The 20744-nt window shown below is 41.9% G+C and overlaps 1 protein-coding gene across 1 annotated transcript in view; it reads right to left on the bottom strand.

The window, feature by feature from the left end:
• Positions 1–20744, bottom strand: part of CFAP47 (cilia and flagella associated protein 47) — a 2216809-nt gene that overhangs the window by 1975577 nt on the left and 220488 nt on the right. The window contains exons 16-18 of the mRNA XM_069204610.1: positions 19162–19292; positions 8611–8733; positions 6157–6288 (exon numbers count right to left, since the gene is read on the bottom strand). Of these exons, the coding sequence (XP_069060711.1) occupies positions 6157–6288; positions 8611–8733; positions 19162–19292 (386 nt within the window). The remainder of the gene's footprint in view (positions 1–6156; positions 6289–8610; positions 8734–19161; positions 19293–20744) is intronic.

Below are 20744 nucleotides of genomic sequence, written 5' to 3'. Positions count from 1 at the left end.
CCAGCACAATTTGATACCATTGGCATTGAAGATATTTTTAGGATACAGCTTCCGCCAAGGTAACAGAGCATGGCATATACAAAGGATGTGTAGGAAGTCTTCCTGATGATGTACGCAAAGTCTGCATCTTCCGCTGTTTGCGGGTCTAAGCCATTTTGGTGCAGCATCCAATGAAGGTAGTTGTCCAAGTGTGTCATGGAGCACCTTTATTTTTAGAGACTTTTTAAATATTTCTGCCATGTAAGGCTGTGCTGTCGGAGCCTTATAAGTGTTAATTGTCATCCATGAGTGCGATCGCTTTCTGAACTTGTCTTTGTCCTTGCTCCATGGGAGCAGCTTGACTTGTTTGTTTAGTAATTGCTTGAAGTTTTTGTAGGGTAAAGACTTTAAGCATAGCTCTTCTGCCGGCAGATTCTTTAAGCCTGAACCGATTCTCTTTGGCCATGGATTTGAGACTTTTGCCAAGTTTGTGCCAATTTCCTCCCAAATCAGTCTCTTTAATATGTTTGGTTGAGCCCGTCTTAACATGGAGGCATATTTAAGCAAAGCCCCGTCTTGTGCTAATGCTTGGACTTGTAACCCAAATTCCAATCTAATCTGTGCTGGAGAGTTTCTGTATGGAAGGCGGAAAAGAAGACGAAAGACTTTGCTCTGGGCAATGTTCATGAAGTTGTTTAGCTTACCGGGAAATAATTCCAGACCATATCCCAGGATAGGCAGGATTTTTGCCTTAATCACAGTAAGGAGTGGACACTAAGTTGGACTTTGTAGTTTCGCGGCCAGGGACAGAACTGATGCAAGTAGAGACCCCATTCCAGTTCTGAGGGTGTTCAAGTGCAGGCGATGCAACCAGCGTTCCTGTAGCCAGACGCCAAGATATTTATAGTTTCTGCTTCTTTCCACAGACTGATCCCCACAGAACCATTTCTTTTTCTTGATTACCCACTTGCCAAAGAACTACCTTGATTTTCTCCAGGTTTACCACCCGCTCATTAGTCATGCAATACTGATTGAAGGTGTTAAGCACTTTTTGGAGTTCGATACCTGAATGATTCAAAAGGACAATGTCATCTGCATATAGTGATGCTGTTATAGGGTGCTTGCCCAGTTTGGGGGGGGATGGAAGCTGGTGGTTTTCAGTTGTGTGCACAGGTCTGCCAAGTAAAGGTTGAAAGGCATCGGAGCCAGAACACAGCCCTGCTTGACACCTCTGTCAATCTGAATTTTGGCAGACATTCTTTCATTATTGCCTACTCTCACCCTTGCCCAGTTTTCTATGTACAGAAGCTGTAGTCCTTTTAGCAGTTCTGGCGGGATTAAGAGGTTTGCTAGCTTCCTCCACAGACTGTTCCGGTCCACTGAGTCAAAGGCTTTGGATAAGTCCACGAAGCAGGTGTATAAGGCCATTTTCTTGTTTGTGTATTTTTCTGCAAGCATGGCTAGAGCTATCAGTTTGTCAGAAGTGTTCGCCGAAGGCCAGAAGCCAGTTTGATTTAGGGGTATTAGATTAAGCTTGATTGTCTAATATTCGAGTTTCTCCAGCAGGAGACACGCAAATATTTTTGCCTCAGTGTCAAACATTGATATTAGTCGATAGCTGTCGGGGTTCCCGTAGGAGCCCTTCTTGTAAATTGGGTGAAAAATTGCCCCTTTCCGGGAATCCAGAATTTTGTTTTCCATGCTGCTGGTGTTAAACAGTTTGCAGAGCAGGCCTGCCCAGAGGGTGGGGTCATATTTTAGTACTCCTGCAGGGAGGCTGCTTGGCCCAGGATCCCCACTCTGCCTGCAATGTTGCAGTTGTTCCTCAATCTTTTGTACTTCAAAGGATAATGGCTTGAGGTAGGAAATGGTTTTGCTGTGCTCAAACCGCCGTAGAGGTTTGAGATGTGTTCAATACACTTTCCCTCCAGCACCACGTTACTTTGGATCCCAATGGTCCTGCCCTCCAGTTGATTGATAATGGACCACAGCGTTGGCTGTTCTTTTCTTTACTAACCTCCACAATGCCTATCCATTCCTGATCTATGTATGCCTGCTTTGCTTCCCATAGTGCCTTGTTGTATCCCTTTCTTAGTTCATGACAAGTGCACAGGAGGCTGTTAGCCGGCAGTTGTCTCTTTAGGAATCTGAAAGTTTTGTCAAGCTGTTGTCTTAAGTCCTGCGTGAACCATCATTTTCTGCTCTGAAGCGGGCAGATTTTTAGCGGTTGATTGAGCTCTACCCGGTTCCTTAATGATGTCAACGTTGCCTCCCATTTTGTGATTATGTCCACCTGTTCCGTTTGATCAGATGTTAAGCTAGCTTTCCATGCCTCATATTTCTCCATATGCATGTTGGCCATCTTATGCGATGTAAGTGGCTTCCTGGGTTTTGTTCACCTATCCTCTGTAGTGTAGTGGCGTGAAGATTGTTCACTATTTTCATCATTTGTGGATGGTTGTCACTCTCGCATCTCACCTGTTTGCTGAAATCTTGAAAGTACTTGAAGATGTCCATTGTAACAAAAGTGTAGTCTAGGGTAGAAGCAGATTTCTTAGGGGTGTGACTCTGGTTCACTGGGGTGGCTTTGGGGAATCTGCCATTTAGAGCCCTCAGGCCTAGTGCCTCTAGGAGTCTAACCAGGGGGTGGTCACATATGTCCATGTCCCTAAAAAGTGATTCTTGTGATGAAATGCCCAGACACTGATCTAGGGCGCCTTCTCTGGAGCGTCTTTTGCCATAGTTGGCCATGTTTAGATTGAAGTTAACTGTAATGATCCACGGGGAGTTCTCATATGCCACTCTTAGGGATAACAATTCTTTTTCAGTTGTGTCTAGCAGGTGCGGTTCATGAGCCATGTTAGGGTTGATGTAAATGTTTATTATTATGACTGGCATGGATGTTTGTTCCAGCAACCAATTTTCAATAATGATAGCTAAAATGTGAGCCGATTGCAGGTCAATGATCTTAGCAATGAAGGATTTGCATGGGGTTATGTAGATTGAGAGGCTGCCTTTTGGGTGCCTTTAAGGCTTAGCTTTAGCAGCCGGACTAAGAAATTCTTAAAACCCATCTAGTGGATTTGCAGCTACTTTACAGGTTTCCTGTAGGCAGATTATGTCAAAATCGTTCAAAAAGGATTCCAAATTGGGATCTCGAGCAATTTTTCTGGCCCCTGCAATATTCCAGGATATTATGTTCATGACACCAACTTGCTTTTATACAGAATCCGTCCGGTTGGGATTATTTTGTCAGAGCAGATTCCAGATCTATCCTTGTGCTGCAGGATTCTGTCAGGATTGAAAAGTGTGTGTGTTCCTGCTGACTTTCTAGTCTTGTGGTCCCCCTTCCTGGCAATGGCTTATGCGCGAGACACCCTGGGTGATGGATATTGTGAGCTCTCTTGGCCTCTTAGTGAAGGTGGGGGATATCCCCTTAGCATGTTGCAGAAAAGATCTCCGGCTGCCTGCCCGGAGGTTTATCATCAAGAGGTCCACCCTTTTACTTTTTTTCTTTTTGCGGTATTAGAAAGGAGGGGTATTTTGCTCTACTAGCTCTATACCCCAGTCTTCAAGTAACTCCCATTTGGACAGTACAAATTGCGCTATCTCTGTGCTGCTGAAGCAAACTTCGGTGCACTCGCTTATGTCACCCTTTCTTGGTGCTAAGAAGGCTACATATTGTAGATCTTTACTACTTATTAGTTCCAAGCCTTGGATAGCGTTACAGATTCTCATACGGTTGCTTTGGTTAAGGATGTCCCAAAGGCCCTGAGATTTGTAGGTCTGCTGAAAAATAAGTGTGTGGGCAGCCCGACTTTTGGGGGTGGTGAATGCTTAATTATTGATTTTTCGTCTTTAGTGGTGTGCAGGGCAGACTTAATTTTGGCGTCTGTGGTTGCTTTTTGTTCTGCCGCGGTGGGCACTTGATTCATGGTATACGTACAATACTAATGAGCTGGAGGATTTGCGTAGGAATGCATTGTTTTTGGGGTCCAGGATGTAGACCCCTCGTAGGTAGGATCCCCAGTCTGCTCACTTGTGCCCTCAGGGGTCCTTCCGGGGAAGGTTACCTGAGTGAGTCTTGAATTGAACCGGTTGGAGCTGGTTCTTACAGTGCTCTCATTCACTTGTACTTTTAGGATGTACCCGTGGATGGTTCTGTGATCTAATCCTGTTCCATCATGCTTCCCCAGAGTTGAAAGCCGAGTGGTTGCTTCAGGGAGTACAGATTGCAGCTGGACTTTAGGCCATGAGCAATTTGATTGTAATCCATTGAGGTCATCTATTGTGATTTCCAAGCCAAGTGCCCCCAGAATCTTACATCCAGTTAGTCCTGTTTCTCCTTTTTGCTGCCTTTGAGGACTGTTCCTACACCGTGAGGATGGCTGCTGGTCTGTTGTGGACTGGGACTTTGAATCTCCCAGTTGAACAGGAGCTGTGCACTCTTGTCTGTGATTTGCTTATGTTTTGCCCTGGGGTTTCCTCTCGGTCGGCTATGATTGCCGTGACTGGAAGGGTGTGGGTATTTCCTTTACAGATCCATTGCTGTTTTATTATGCATTTTCCTAAGGCGTTTTATGTTTTTCCTTGACAAGACGGGAACGAAGGGTCCTTCCACTATTTCGCACTCCTGGATTGAGCCTTTCCACTGAATATCTAAAGGCTGTACTGGGTTTGCTTCATCCTGTGCGGTATAGATAGATGTTATTTTTTGCAGGCTATTTGCGCCTTGTGGGCGATGTGGATGCTGCTTGACGTCTCTCCACTGAACCAACTCCTGTTTTAGATCTGTCCCTATTATGGACATAACTGATTGCAGTTTTTGGAGTTTGTCCAAAATTGGGCTGCAGTGACACTGGTATGTCTGATTTACCAGGCCCTTGTCGGCCTTCATGTGGGCTTGTGCTCTTCGAATGAGCGCGTTTAACTTGTCCTACTTATTGTCTATTGCTGTAGTGGTGTTTGTCAAACTTTGCAGAATTTGGGTGTCTAATTTGTTTGTGTTGGAGATCGTTGCATTAGTTATGGCCGTTAGTGTGTTGTTTAATGCATCCCATCCAGTCAGCAGGGCATCCTTTCTGTCAGAGAGTCTGTGGTTTTAGTGCTTGTGCCCCATTAGTACTGGACTGATTTACACTATTTTGTATGGGCGTAGTGAGAGCACCCGCTCCCTCTGCACACTGCTACTCTTCTTTGTTGAAGGCCTCCTCTAATTCTTCTTGTGTGCGAGACCCCTCCCAGTGGGGGGAGGTTGAGTACTTCGCTAAGGTTGGTGATATTGGGCCCAGCTGTCCAGGCTTCCTTTGAGGCTTCCTTCTATGCCATTAACTTTAGAGGAGAGGTCTTCGGGTGACCCACCCCTGCTTTGAGTCACTATAATCGGGGATGGGAGGTTCCCACTTCCGAGGTTGGATAGTGTGCTCAATTTAATTGTAGTGGGCTATTTGAACTTATTGTGCACTTGGTATAGTTAATTCCAGCATAGATTCTTGTGCTGCTTTAGTTAGAGGAGCATCCTCCCAGGAGGTGCCCAGTGTAATTGCACTGTCACTGAAAGATCTCCAGTTGAGCTGTGGTCTTGAAACTGATCCTCCAAGGGGAGTTTTGTGGCTGACATTTTTCCCCACTGGCATGAAGTACTCATTGATGCCTTTGCACCCTGTACTTATGTTTCTGCCTCCCATTTGTACCTGTCTGTGTTCTCTGGGGGTGCACTCCTTAAACTCTTGGGACTCGTTTGCCTTCTGGGGCACTGCTGCTGTTGTGATTTGATGCCTTGAGACGCGCTTCATCTTTCCCCCATTTGTGCGATTTGTGCACCCCACTTGTTTGTTTGGGGCTACCTTCTCTTTTCTCATTAGGTTTTGCACCCTGTCGTGGGCCATCAGGATCTAACTTAGTGAAATTGCTGTTTAATGCAAATATGCAAGTGCTAAAAAGGCAAATTTGTAGAGTGAGATATCGACCTATATCACTTGAGTAATTCCTATATATTTCTAAATACGTAAAGGACATATAATACAATAAAACATGACATTATAAACCAGAAAGAAAAACAGGATGATAAGTAAAAGTTTGAAATAAGTCACATAATGCAGAGACTGGCTTCAAAAAAACATTTATGAATGAGCAAGTGTACAATTTATAACAGTTAATGGACAGAACTACTCTTACCTCCACTCTAGTATCAAATTTGATAACAGCATTAGGTATAAAGTTGACCTGAAGTTGGGCAAAACCTCCCACGGGTATCACACCTTGAGATGGAGTGATGGTCATTCCATGAAGCGGATATACATCCAAGACCTGAAGAAACAATATTCAGTTAGTCATGTTATTATTTAGAGTGAAGGTATTACAAACTACTCACTTGTATTCATTTTTCAAAACCATAGCTTGTCCACTTAATTCCAGCATCTCATGAACAAAGTTAAAGTTGGGGATCTCATCATCCAGTTTGTTTAGATAAATCACAACACCTGTATAGAGAGATTTCCATTTTCTAGTCTTGTTCAATTCTAAAACCCCCAAACCATGATCATTTGTCATACCGTGATGCCTTTTAGGTAAGGACATGAAATTAATTCAATACATTTAATAATTCCCCAAAACACATACTGGGAAAAAAAAAAAAGAACAAAAAAAAACACTTTATATTTGTATGAGGTATTCAACCTATAAACGAAAAAGCAAGGTTATATGCAATATACTTCATAGTATACATATGCACTGGTAGAGTTCCTGAACACATAATTATACTATATAAGTACAATGCTCTTGCATGTGGAGCTATTAAAATGCTGAACTTCATTTACTACAAGAGGGATCACTTGGAAGAAGGGCCATATTCAACACACAATGAAAATACCCCCAAAGTTGCATCTCTTTAATGGTTTATGAACTCAATGTTATAGGACCTACAAATAATTCCAGCCTCACCACTATAGATGAATAAAGGTATTCTCAAGAGGACACCAATATGTTATCTCACAGACCATGGTCTGGCATTCAAGAACATCCCAGATTGACTGTGAAGCTACAGAACCCTTTGAGTCTTATCCATTGTCAATTAAATCAAGTTTAAAATGGGAGCATTGACAATGCACAGCAACAGGATAACATTTTCCATATGACAGGTAACCAGAGCCCTAGAAACAAACGAGCTGCATCTGAGAAATCTGAAAACAATCAATAAAGCACTGCCCCTGCAAAGAAAGCCACTGGACCAGCCCATCGTGATGGCATAAGTGTACTATCATCACTAATACATACAAAAGTCTATACGCCTACCACGAAAGTAAGTCAGACACACACCATATGGAAAACATGGAGATGCTAGGTAAAAAGCCAGGAAAGCCGATAAAGAACTGGAGCAAAATAGAACCTACTAACCCATAAACTCACAAAAGTTTACAAATGCACTCCATGCCTCAAAGCCCACTCCTCACAAGATCACAAAGTTGCAAGAGAAAAAAAAACACAAATTAAATAGTGTCTGAATCAGAACCAATCATTTTAGAACAAATCAGGGCAGTTTTCAATCAAGTCCAAATCACCCTAAAACACCTGGGATCACATAACAGTAGGCAAGAGAGAACTACCTCAGTCAATGAACCCACATTTTAATATCAGCAATTTAAGATAAAAGAGCACATAGAAGGAACATGCAGTATGTGGGCCCACAATTTAGCTTGAAAGAAGCATCTTCGTGCTGAAACACACCACAGACTAGATAGACCAACATTAATCGTTTTAAACTTATGACCATATGCAATAATCTTGCCCGATTTCATGACTCACAGAGAAACAAATATGAGGTTGATCAGTAAGAGCAGGCGTTTAGGATGTTGAACCGATTGTCAGATTTGTCATCAAAGGCAAATGCTGCCACTTCCCCTTGGAAATGATCTGCAACCTTATTTTAGATTCCATTGCAAACTTTTGTGTAAACTTTGAATTTAGGAGTGGGTAGGCAGAAGCATGCCAGGCATATTGTGAAATGAAATAGTGCAAAATCGAATGACTTGGATCTGCTAAGGGAAGCTTCCAACATACCCTATCTCAGTGTATTATACCACTGCTTTGGGAGCGGGTGATGCAAAATATCAGGGTGGAGCTCAGTTCCATGTTCTAACATAGCCTTCTGAAAAAACAGTTTCATTTTGCAGAAATACGCATGTCTCCACACCAGACAAGAACAACATAGCCATGTGACTTTGTGGCTTCTAACTTTGAATCAGATTGTACTCCTGTCCCTCTCTTGAACCATAACAGTTCTGTGTAGTGGTAGCTCGCAGCCACAGAAGGCACATTCAAGAGCTTCTTGAAAGCAAACCTCTCATCTCATTATTCTGTGCCAACTGCAGCCCATTTATACTACTTTATGGCAGCTTGCTCAAGGAGGCATTTAGATCCTTAAATTAATTCATGATCACGGGCGAATTTTCAATAGTATAGGAGACTTCTATAAATAAAATGCATCGTGTTTGTCCCATGGATAGTTGCACTGAATAACCTGCGCTGTTTGAAATAAAAACAAACTAACACAAATAAAGAATATTCAAAAACACACAGGAAGTAGCACAAGAGGAATTAAAACGGATCTGCAAATATAGGCACTCGCCTTACCTTATAGTAAGCATGGTGTGCTCCTGTGTTTTGAATGACAGCGGTCTTTGAAGTCATCAGACCTAGGGGGGTGTGGTTAAACATAAGCCTTTGTTCCGTAAACTGGACATTTGTGTGGCCAAGCTAAGGATTAAAAAAGTAGATAAAAACATTAATGTACACTGTATATATGTAAAATATTTTGATTTATACAGTTAAAGCTTTACATTCACACAACCCTGGTGAAAAGGCCCTACCTCTGACTTACGTGGAGTTAAAGTGTGCAGCGAAATTATTTTGTCACAATTGCCCTACGTTATGTTTCACAATGGTGAGAACAAAACTGTCCTAATTCGGTGTGTGATTAAACATTAAGTTTCAGGTAAGCTTGTGCAAGTGTTATTTTGACTGACATGTTTTGACAGAGGCAATTTTCAATACCAAGAAATATATTTTCTTTAACAAGGTCAAATAAAAGTTGGGTTAAGAGGATTGAGGGCCTAAACACCAAAAGAGTGTCGGATTTTGAAGATGTATTCCTCAGAGGGTGAACAAAGCTGATCAAAAGCATTAAAGTGCAGGCAACATTCATTTCAAATGCATGCAATAGGTGCCAATATAACAAGTGGGTTGTTTGACTGCCTACAACATAAAACCACATACAATTTTTCTAACCATTATGGTGTGGTCTACTGCAATTGGATTCTTTGGTGGTCCAGGAGTCCGTCATTCGCACAATGTGCCACATTCATCAACTATCACTCAAAGCACCGGAAAGGAGGAACTAAAAAAGAGTCCAGGTGTCACCGCTTACACACTTACACACACACTTACACACACACACACTTACACACACACACACACACTTACACACACACACACACACACACACACACACACTTACACACACACACTTACACACACACACACACACACACACACCTTTAACAAACCCTGAGGACAATATGTCACTTCGGAACTTCCCTGGTCTCATCAGCTAACCAGAAGGATCCAACAATGGCAGTGGTGGTGGGAAACACTTGAACATATCAGCTACAGTCAGTGCAAGCTGGATGCCAGCTGGTTCCTGAGGATCTCCTGATAGGTCACGGCTGCAGGGATGGAAGAGATACTCTGGACCCTCTTGGTGCAAATGTTTTCACATTTGTGCTGTCAGTTCTGTACTTCTGGTAAATTTGTGCTCAAAGCCCGGTCTTGTAAATAATGTTACAAGACAAAGAGACATTATAGAAAGACATGCAACATTCAAACAGCATCGTGTTTGAGCTTGTTAACCCCCAAATAGTTTACCTCTGGATTTGAGAGTCTTCTGAACCTATAGAGTTGGATCAGCCTTCGAGCCCAAGAGGGTAATATCGGGAAAAATGAAGCAGCTGAGGACTGTGAAAGGTGCGTCTCTAACAAGAGTATCAATTCTGATTGCAGAAGAGTGCTCTATTGTTCAAGACAAACCCAATCAATTTGTAATACCAGGGGAGAATCACAATAAAATACCATAGACATTATATCTGGTGTTCGGAGCAATCAGTCATACAAATTAATTACACCTGTAACAATAGGTGCTCTTCAACTAGTTATCGTTCCTCTGGTGACATTGTATGATAGGCAGAGTGCTGATTTGAATCGACCATCAAGAAAGTCGATCATCTGTAGTATTTCAAGTAAGTTTGCAGGAAATTCTAGGCCCTAATGGGCTTACTCCCAGCTTGAGAGGGGACTATCTGATCGAATTAATTTCTGTACATAATGATAAGCCACGCTGGGGTCGAGGGACCATGCGGTCAGAGGGTGTTTCATGGAAGACCATGACAAACCCTACGTCTAGTGTAGGCCCACTGAAACTTCTAAAATAGGGCATGCTAGAAGTTGTTTCAAAAAAGGTGCTCAAACTGATGTCACAACATGCCTCCAAGCAGTGCCTAGGTAGCCCTCTGATGGACTTTTGTCAGGACATGACCACAATCTGAGTGAGAAGAACGAAAATAGCTAGATTCAACTGTAAGGGAAACAGTGAAGAATGCAAGATGTGTCTGTTTAACATGCAGAGGACATTCAATTCCACAAAAGTCATAAAGAAGTAGGAGCAATAAACATAGTAAGCCAATATTGATAAGCAATCCTTTTATACATGACATTTTCCCAAACTTGAAGGAGGTAGGGTCTGTTAAGTGAACCAAAATACTGTACTACAAATAATTAGATATGCAATTTAGACTAATCAATCCTGATATTTCTCAAGTGGATTTTGTTATAGGTTCCATTGACTGAAATACTGACATAACCCAAGTCAAGCTAGCCTTATTGTCAGTCATTAAATTAATAATACACAATTGTGTTGACGCTGTCACACTATAGGATATGGCATCCCCCTGTTAATTTGAATAAATAGATTGGGAGCAAGAGGTTAACTCAACACAACAAAGCACGGGAGTGAAGAAAATTGCAGTGCCCACAGTCCAAACAGTAAAGTTGAGGTTAACAAAACATTATTTACTGGCTATGAGTTTGCACTATGCCATCAATAAAAGGAAAATCGATCTCTTCTCTGTCTGGTCAGTTAGACATGTTCGCTCTAACAAACAGAATGGTGAGTCTTTTAGATGGGTTTTCCTTTTTATACCAACAGACCTGGTTGTAACATCTCAAACATTTAAATTTTTAGTTTAAAATTTAAACCACTGTAATTTGCAAGCATGTTATCCATTTCACGATGTTAATTAGGCATGCTTACAGTGACTAGGGCCACAATAAGGCTCAGAGTGCGGGCACAAGAGGAGGTATGGGGCAGTGCCCAGGGAAGCGTACATGGGAATTCTGGTTGAAGGGGCAAGTGGGAAGGAAGAGAACATACCCCAGGAACAGAGCCTCAGCAGCAGGCAGACCCAATAGTATTTGGGGTCTACAGGGAGAGAGAGAGAGAGACTGTCGCTTTCTGGGAAGGAAAGCAGTGGTGCCTCATTCTCAACATCTCACTCCCATTATGGCTGCTTCTTCTTCGGCCCAGTCCTTCCATACTGGCAAAGAACATGGGCACTCTTACACCACATTCTTCTTGAAATTGCAAGCTGCCACACAGAAGTAGTCAGGCTTATCATCAATCGTTCACAATAGCCCCACTGCACCAAGCATTCGGAGGACACCACCCCCCCATGCTACCAAAGCAGGCTTTGGCAAAACCCCAGTCTATGAGATCAGACTCCTGCTGTTAATGTCCTGCAGAGTATCTTGTAGTTTATTAGAAATTTTATTTGAGGATCTTCTTGCAAGCACATTAACTATGACCACTTTGATACTGTAGCTTTCATCTCTAAATAAGACATCACCTTTTCAAAAGAAATTCGAGGTATTAAGGACATGGTAGCAGAAACCTATGGTTGTTTCAGTTTACAGCTACCCATTAAGTTATGGGTGGAACCAAAGGATGACAACTGATAGTGTTAAGGGGCGCAGCTCTATTTTCGAGAACACTCAGAGGTTTTCTTTCTTGTCAAGGTATGCACGATTTGGTACACACAAGAGGGGACAAACCCCTACAGAATTATACTGCATGTGAAATACTATAGAATGAAAACATCTACTGAAGACCACCATTTGCATCAAAGTTTTCAACGTTCGCTATACACCTATAAATTGGTAGATTAGCACAGCGTACGATTAAGATTAGCAGGTTGCCTTTACTGCTTTCACTGCTCTACAGAAGGACAAAAGAGGTACAAATACCATTAATATCGCTCTGCAAAAAAAAAAAAATGGATATGCCAAATTACGTTTTCTGTGAGATGTCCTGTGAAGCATAAGTAAGTTTCAAAGTGGCTGAGCTTTGGAAAATTATTACACATTTTCAACTAGGCCACTCGTCACTGCTGTTAACGGGTCTTGATTCCTTTATCACGTCAAAAGCAATGGTTGGACACAAGGCACCACAAAAGATACATTCCTTCCAAAAAGGGTCGCAAAAATGGTCATGGGGTAAAAAAGCAAGATCTGAAACAAGCATAATGATCCACATAAAGATAAATAAACTGCCAAGACAAGAACAGTTCTCTTTGGTGGTTTTATAGAACCTTCTAATCACCACAGATGATGCATGTCAAGGCTATTATAGTTGTCTTTAACTCAGTAAGAGGACCACTGAGCCGACAAATATGGATGGAATACAGAGAGGTTCATAGGCACAAATAGGATTCTCCCAAGTTTATATATGAAGTGAAGTGGGTAGGGAAGGTGTACTTGAGGGATAAATGTATCTCTAGAAAGGATAGCTTGGCTGTTGTCAAGTACAAAGAAATAAGTAAAAAACTCAAAAGTCTTATATAGTGTAAGAAGTGCCAAATTCTTCAAAATAATTGGTGTTGGAAATCATAAATAAATGTCATGATAAAGTATTCTGGATGACAGTTGCAACAGACTTTGATACTAGTCGAGCTACTCACCAGAGTAAAAACATCTCAAACAAAAACTGGGCAAAGCACATTAAAGCACTTTATGGGTTCAGTTGCAGTGAGTGAACCAAAGAGGCATCTAATGCTATTTACCAGCTACCATCTGTGATGTGCCCCTAGCCAACACTTTCACAAACGTGCTTGAAAGATATCTTCCCAATTGGGTCTAATGCTGTGTAATTATTCCAAAAGTTCAAAGAAGGTTCCAGGGTAAAAGATGCATGATTCAGCCACCATTGCTATGGTAGTTGACCACTCCACTCCACTCACGGAGCAGATGGCACCCTGGGCTGTGCGCCTTTGTGGATTTCTCTGCAGTGTGTAACAGAGTGGATTGCAGAAAACCCAAGAAAAAGGTGCTAAGCTAGGCTGTACCTAGGTTGTTGGTTAATGTCATCAGTGAATTGTATGAGGTAACTTGGGCTACACTAAAGTATGCAAGAACAGCAGTCGATCATTCCTACTTCATACTGAGCCAAATGGCATCAGGTAGGGCTTATGCCCCCCTACCTCCTATTCAAAACATACATTGGTAATATGGATGGAGAAGAGTCAAAGATCTGGTTTGGTTTTTATTCCATAGATCTGAAGATGCCATGGTGCTCCTAGACAGGGCACTAGGATCCAGCAAAGACTCCTGAATTTCTTAGATATTTTCTCAAAGGAAAATGATCCGAAAATACATAGAAAAGTCATACATTCTTTGCTTTAGTCTAGTTTGGGATGTGCAATTCACTTACCCCAATTTTAATTATCATCAATTAGGTTTATTCGGATATTTATCCATAAAACGCAATACAAAACAATCATAGATTTGAGATAGAATATAATACATATAAAATGGTTAAAAACAACACTCAAAGACACAAAGTGCAAGTGCAAACACCACCATCCGCAGATTTTTAAGGAATAAAAAGTTATCACAGATACAAAAGATATGGTAAAAAAAAAAGCTCATGTGTTAAAGTGCTAAATCAATCTTGGCCACACTTTGGATTTTAATACCTCTACTGTGAATGAGCCAAGCAGCATGCAGAAATTTTGGTAAAGCAATAACAGTCACTTCTCTGGTATCAGAGTGGAGGATGCATAGAGCACGCCTATATTGACTAATACACCAGCAAAAGCCAATGCTTGCATGGCTTAGAGTAGGCAGGGCAAAACAAAAGGCAAAATGGTTTAATGTTTCTTCAGTTGAATTGCAAAAGGGTCATTAAGCTGTGCTACAATACTCCACCCCCACAAAACACAAAAGATGTTCAAAGAGCAAAATCCCATATCTCCATTTTAAATAAAGCTGATATGGCATAACTCCTGGGAGAACGTCAAAGAACACTTCGAACAAGGGGCAATTTTCAGATCTACAAAGTGACCAGTCAGGCTCCTCGTCATGGCATATTTTCAACTCCCTCAGCCAAAGGTATTCCTTCAGGAGAGCCTTCAACAAAGATAGGGATACTAGTGATGCTGAATGCAAGGATCCCCAGAGGGAGGGCAGCCCTATTTCATTAAGCATAAACTTAATATAGGGAAGCCAGGGGATCCATTCACAGCCTACTGTATTTAAAAGAGGCTTTACTGAAGCTCTGAAAGGCTCCAACTCCTCCATAGACCACAGCCTGTGCCAATACATGATCGTTCGGGACACAATGCTTAGATTAATGGGGTAATTGCCCATATCCAAAACTGATGGAGACAAGCACTCTGTGGAAGACTGGGAATGCTCCTAACAAAATTGTTTTCTGTTCTAAAGACATTGTCCACCCTACTATAACCCCATAATTCAGCACCATACATAGCTGAGCTTTTTGCTTTAAGATTGTAAATCTAAACCCCTGGGTCAGGGGGGAACAAGCATGTGCTTTCTTATGCATTTTGGATACAACACCAGATACTTGCTGGAGTTTGACAATGCTCCTGCTAATGTGTGTGGACTAGTTTAACCTATTTGATGAACACACCCCCTAATACACAAATTCCTGCACATGCTCAAGAATTATGCCCTTCACCAAAGATTTTGCCCTGACTGCCTTGTAGGGATCAAACACCATAAATTTGTTTTTGTTTCTTTATTTTATGTTGAGCTCCAAACCCCAATCACTACAGAAGCTCAAACCGATTTACTATTGCCTGCAGACCACTAGGCGTTTTAGAGATTAAGAGCGTGTCGTCTGTGAAAAGCAGTGTCATATTTTGACGAGAGCCTAGTTAGGTGCATCTTTGCCAGGGAAATCCAGAATTCGGACTAAATCATTGATATATAAAGAGTGTTGGGTTCAGCACGCATCCCTGGCGCATGCCGGTCTCAATGTTAAAAGGGTCTGTGAGCTCACCTTTATGATCATATCTGACACGGGCTGTATTATAAGCATGCAGCCTGATTAAAACCAACAAAAGATTAGACGGTACACCCATCTGCTTTAAAACTCCCCACAGCTTAGCTCTGGGGATAGAATCAAAAGGCTGTTCTTAAGTTGACGAAGACCGCAAATAAGTGACCTTTGTCAAGAGTTACTGTCTTCCAGTAAAGGTGTCAAAAGCAGACAATTTGATCCATCGTGCTCACCTTATTTCTAAATCCCACCTCCATGTCAGAGAGAATCAAGTTGTCCTTGACCCACTCTTACAATTTCCTTAAAATAAGGTATGAAAAAAGCTTCTGGGAGGTGTCAATGAGGCTAACCGGCCTATATTTCACAGGATCATCTTTACTACATTTTTTGGAGAATTGGGACCAGCTTAGCAGTCGGCCATGACAAAGGGATGGGGGCATCTTGCAGTAAAGAACTAAAAAGCAGCTGGAAATATGAAGCCCAGACCAGGGGTTCAGCTTGAAACAAATCCCCAGTGATGGAGTATGGGCCTGGCGCCTTGTGCGAGAGTATTGCCTCGATAGCCCCCAGAATATCCTTAAAATAGAAAGACAGTGGATTATCAACACCAGGAAGAGAAGATAACGTCAACCGCACTGCTTCAACACATAGGCTTGGCAGCAAAGATCTTCCGAAAATGATTAACCCAAGTCTGTGGTTGAAGATTATCATCAGCACATACGGCAGCATTACATTTGCCATGGGGCACTAAACCCCACAACAATATGCTGTCTCCACCCCTGGTTGCTTTGGCCAAGTCCTTCCATAACTTTTGTTCCCAGTCCTTTTTAGCCTGTGCTAGAGCCTCCTTGTAGTCTTTACTAGCTCCAGATATGTCACTTCTACCTTCAGCTTTTAGGATCCATTAAAGAGCCTTGACTTCCTACAGTGGGTGTTATATCATGCACAGCAGATACGTGGCCAGGAGACATTACACCCAGGATTGCTAAACAACCCAGCAAGGCAGTTAAACAACTCTTTATGGGATTATACAACAGACATGGGGAAAGGGGTTCGCGAACCACCAGGGGCGAAGGTCTGCAAGGTATTAGTCACCCGGCCGAAAATTTCAGATAGCACAATTAGATCTTTATAAACAATCTCCCACTTAAAGGCCTGCCTATTATTGGTTAGGGCAAACTTTGCCCTGAACTAGGAAATACCAACCTGATGAGACGGGACCTGGTCCCACTAAGGGTCAAATTAAGAGCACTGTCTAACCATTCCATAACCTCCATATCTAATAGAAGGGGTCACATCTGCAGTGATAAAAGTATATAATCAATACAGCTCCTATATATTGACCGCTTAAAGCGTGGGTGCTTCCAAGATCAGAATTGGATCTACCATTGAAATGAAAGACCCTCAGTCGGAATCTAGCAATTTAGAGTTTAAACCAGCAACATTTCATCAAAGTATGGTCCAAGTTATAAACTGCAGATTCAGCATGAAGGAATTCAAGGGCTGTTCCACTGGGGAAAGTTGACCCACAGGTTAAATAAATGTCTATAGAGGAGACCAGGTTCATACATATTGGCAACAAGCCAGCTGGTCCCCCTCTGTTGCCTACTCCAAAACTGAAAGAGATCCATTGGTGACGATTTCCACATGCTTAGGAAAGGACTGAGTTTCAAAGTCAGCAAAAAGCTCCCTTGCTCATAGCTGCAATAGAAGTGTTGGATACAGTACTATTAGGGGACTCTGTTGTCCTTTCCTTGTGAGATAAGGTCCAATAACACCAGTTTGCAAATTGGGGCAGTGTCAATCTTGACAATACAAATTAGACAAAGAATCGAAAGAGTTTTTGTGGGAATATTAAAAGTTGTAATACTGGGGGCATCAGTACTGCAGTGAGACAGATGCACATCCCAAGTAAGGTTGACACAGAAGGAAGGCGTAAAAAAAAAAAAAAAAAAAAGAGTGAATACCCCAGCGAAAGTGCTTTTATTCGACCCATGTGAGTGCGCAGCTGGCTTAAATGCTGCAGAAGCATTTCAGAGGGTAGAGTGGTTTTAAAAATCACAAGCACACCGTCTCCACCACAGAGTTTGAGGTAAATGTCTAACCAGGTAACTTCTCACTAATAAAACTTCTTGAGCAAGGACTTGGGGCCATCTCACATTAGTTTTTAGCCAGTGAACTGTTTTATTTTTCAAGGCCTCATAGCTTTCACTTGGGTTGAGAAGATGCTCAGGAACAGCCTTTAAAATTATCATGTAGGGTGTGCACTCTCAAGGTAGTTTGGGGTGTTTGACAAGGGTGCTGCCACGATAACTGTCTTAGTTGGATATTCCTCTACCTTCCACTGGCAGCACCCTACTATTGTACCCATCTTGCCCCCCTATATTCCTTGCTATTAGGGATTCGGGCAAATGCAATGGTTGTGACATGAAGGTGGACTTAGACAAGGGCTCCCGGTTTTATGGTACTTATTTTTTTTAACATTTCCGTCTGTATTTGATCCATATGTCTTTTTTGGTCATCTTTTTGGCATTTATCCATTTTTATTTTAATTTTTGAGAAAAATTGGATACACAAAATGGTAGATTTTCACATTCATTTAACTGATAAATATGCTCTCCTATGTTAATGCCTGTTGTGTTTTTGCAAATTAAGCAGCCAAATGTAACCAACCACTATACCCTTAGGTAAATATTAGCATTATATGGAAACGTAGGTTAACATAGGCATGTATTTAAGAAAATCTTATTTTTGTTTTACTCCCCTTGTTGTCTAGCTGCTCAGCTGTTGGCTTGAAATACATGAAGAACAGCATGGAGAGTTGCTCACAAGAAGCACAATCTTCTGTATTTTTCCTCTTAAAAATGTTCTGTCTGTATTTATATGTAAAAATCAGTTAAAACTGGGAGCCTTAAGACGCAGGCTGTAGCTGTTTACTTGGAGCTAGAGGCCCTGTAGCGGGTAGCAACCTACTCTCCAGATTTGGGGGAACTGACCTCTTTTAAGCCTCTAATTTAGTGTCCACCACATCTAGGCAGGCCATTAAAAGTGTCCTTGAATTTTTCCAATCAATTCTCCATACAGTTTGTCATCAGTTTCATTATGGATGCCAGAAAATGCTCTTCAAACAGGCTAAATAAGGAAGGAGGTGCCTCACAATACTGTGCAAAGTTGTCCACTAAAGGGTTAGAATGGATAGTGCACGTAGAGTCAACAGCCTTCACTCTCTTACAAGATGTTTTTTCACGAGTGGCCTTCTTGGATTTAGAATTGTCCTTTCTAGCATACGGCCAATAGAGGTGAGCTTCGGGGTAGGAGTATTCGAAGAGGCCCCTCCAGATATTAATTTCTTCCCCATGGCCTACAACTATCAGAAAAGTAGTTACTTGTCCTTCTAAACACAACATAATTATATGGTCTTATGTAGGTTCAGAGGTGTTTTACAGAACTATTAATGTGAATTGACTTCAAACGTCTTCGGAGACCCTTTAGATTCTACCTGCTGACCTTCTACAAAACAAGCAAGTCCACAGATTTTAGTTCTAATGCTGAAGAATGAATATTTGCTTTTTGTCTTTGATCCACCTGCTTTAGAAGAAATTTGACATAACAGACTGCACCCTGAAATCAAGTACACAACAAAAGTAAATGCAATGCAATTTTACATGATACAAAACAGACTAAGTCTAAATATCCAAAACAACAAGCAGAACACCAAAGAAAAGTCTCAACACAATAAACCACGGTACACAATAGAATTTTATGTCAAAGAATACCTTGGCAGTGCATTTCAGCTTAACTGTGTTTCCATGATGGATACAAAGGTTGAATTCTCCTTCAGCTGGAGAGAAAAAGCCTGGATGCCACACCACCTCACATTCAATATCTGTGAAAGCTTCCACTGTGCCTAAATAGATAAGGAAACAAAGGAACATATGCTTTATACAAGATTCTAGGTCAGTGGTTCTTAACCTGGGGTCAGGGACCACTGAGGGTCTGTGACGCCAGCTCAGAGTGTCTGCGGACTCCTTATAAAATTAAATATTAACTGGTTATTAAAGTGCATACTAATAAAGAAGCAAAATTTAAAATGTTCTGTAACTGTAAAGGAATTTGAAATTAGAAAGTAAACATTAAGTTGCTATCCTCAAACTGATGTGTAGGCGCAGTGCATCAAACAGAATATAGAATGGGCAACTGAGTTTAGTAAAGATCCAACTTTCCCATTAAAATGTAAATGTTTTTTATATTTGTTTGGTAATTAAATACAATACTTCATCATATGTGTATTTGTTTGATGGATGCTTGTTTCTGTATTTGTTTTGTATTGTATTGCAGTCCAAATAATCAGAATTGCTTAAACCAGGATCCCCAGATTGCAATAATGACTCTGTGAGGGTTCCTGAATTTCAGTAATGATCAAGAGGAGTTCCTCAGAAGTCAAAATGTTAAGAATCACCGTTGTCATAAGCTCAGAGAGACTGCAATGCAGCAAGGCCGGATTCAGGGACCAGATTAGCCCAGCCGAAAAAGAAACCATTGTCTTCTCAAAGTCTGGGGCGAGGAATCCAGTTTGCAGGGGAGCATTGTATAAGGAGCAGCGTGAGCCTCTGTCATGGTCATCACTCTTGCGCAAAGACCAGGCCTGCCATCATGGACAGTCATCCCTGGAGCTTCGCAGTGGTGGTCACCTGAGGCTGTCATTGATATAGCACTAAGTACAAATCTTGCATTGCCAGTTTAAGCTGGTGGTCGCTGAAGTGTGAAGAGTCGGGTTCACTAGAGATTCAATTGGCAGTCGTCTAAGGCAGTAGAGTCTTTGCGCTTTCAAGACTCATTTGCTGTTGTGAAGAACCCAAAACTCCAGGATTTCTCCTTTTTGTTCAAAAGTGTTCTCTCTGATGCTAACCAAATGTTCAGCATCTGAAGAGACACCTCTTGGGGATCATGTGCCTTCTATAGCAGAAGCAAGCAGGGCTCAAGCAGGTCCAGTTGTAGGTCTATGCAGGTGCAGCTGCAGCAGGTCAGTTGGGCAGTCGCAGAAAGGCCTTGGAGCTTGTTGTGTCCCTGTATCCCAGAACACGAGGCCAGCCAACTGGTCACTAGAGTCACTCTGGTAGTCCTGGGTTCAAGGAGTAGGTCCGGTCCGGCTCACCTTTCACAAGCAGCAGGGCAGTCCTTCTCCTGAGTCTGATAAGTGATCTGATGAGTGGCTCAGGAAGTCCACATTTTATACCCTGTGCCAGCCTTTGAAGCTGGGGGGACCCTCTATACTGCCCCACATCTTTTTCTGTAAAGATCCTCCCACCCCCCCGGCTCCAAATACTCTAGGATGACAAAGGGTTGGTGTCAAGTTCCT

Source organism: Pleurodeles waltl, chromosome 8, assembly GCF_031143425.1.
Source record: "Pleurodeles waltl isolate 20211129_DDA chromosome 8, aPleWal1.hap1.20221129, whole genome shotgun sequence".
NCBI classification, from domain to species: domain Eukaryota; kingdom Metazoa; phylum Chordata; class Amphibia; order Caudata; family Salamandridae; genus Pleurodeles; species Pleurodeles waltl.
Note: the sequence above shows the minus strand (reverse complement) of the source record. Positions and strands in the feature narration are given on the sequence as shown.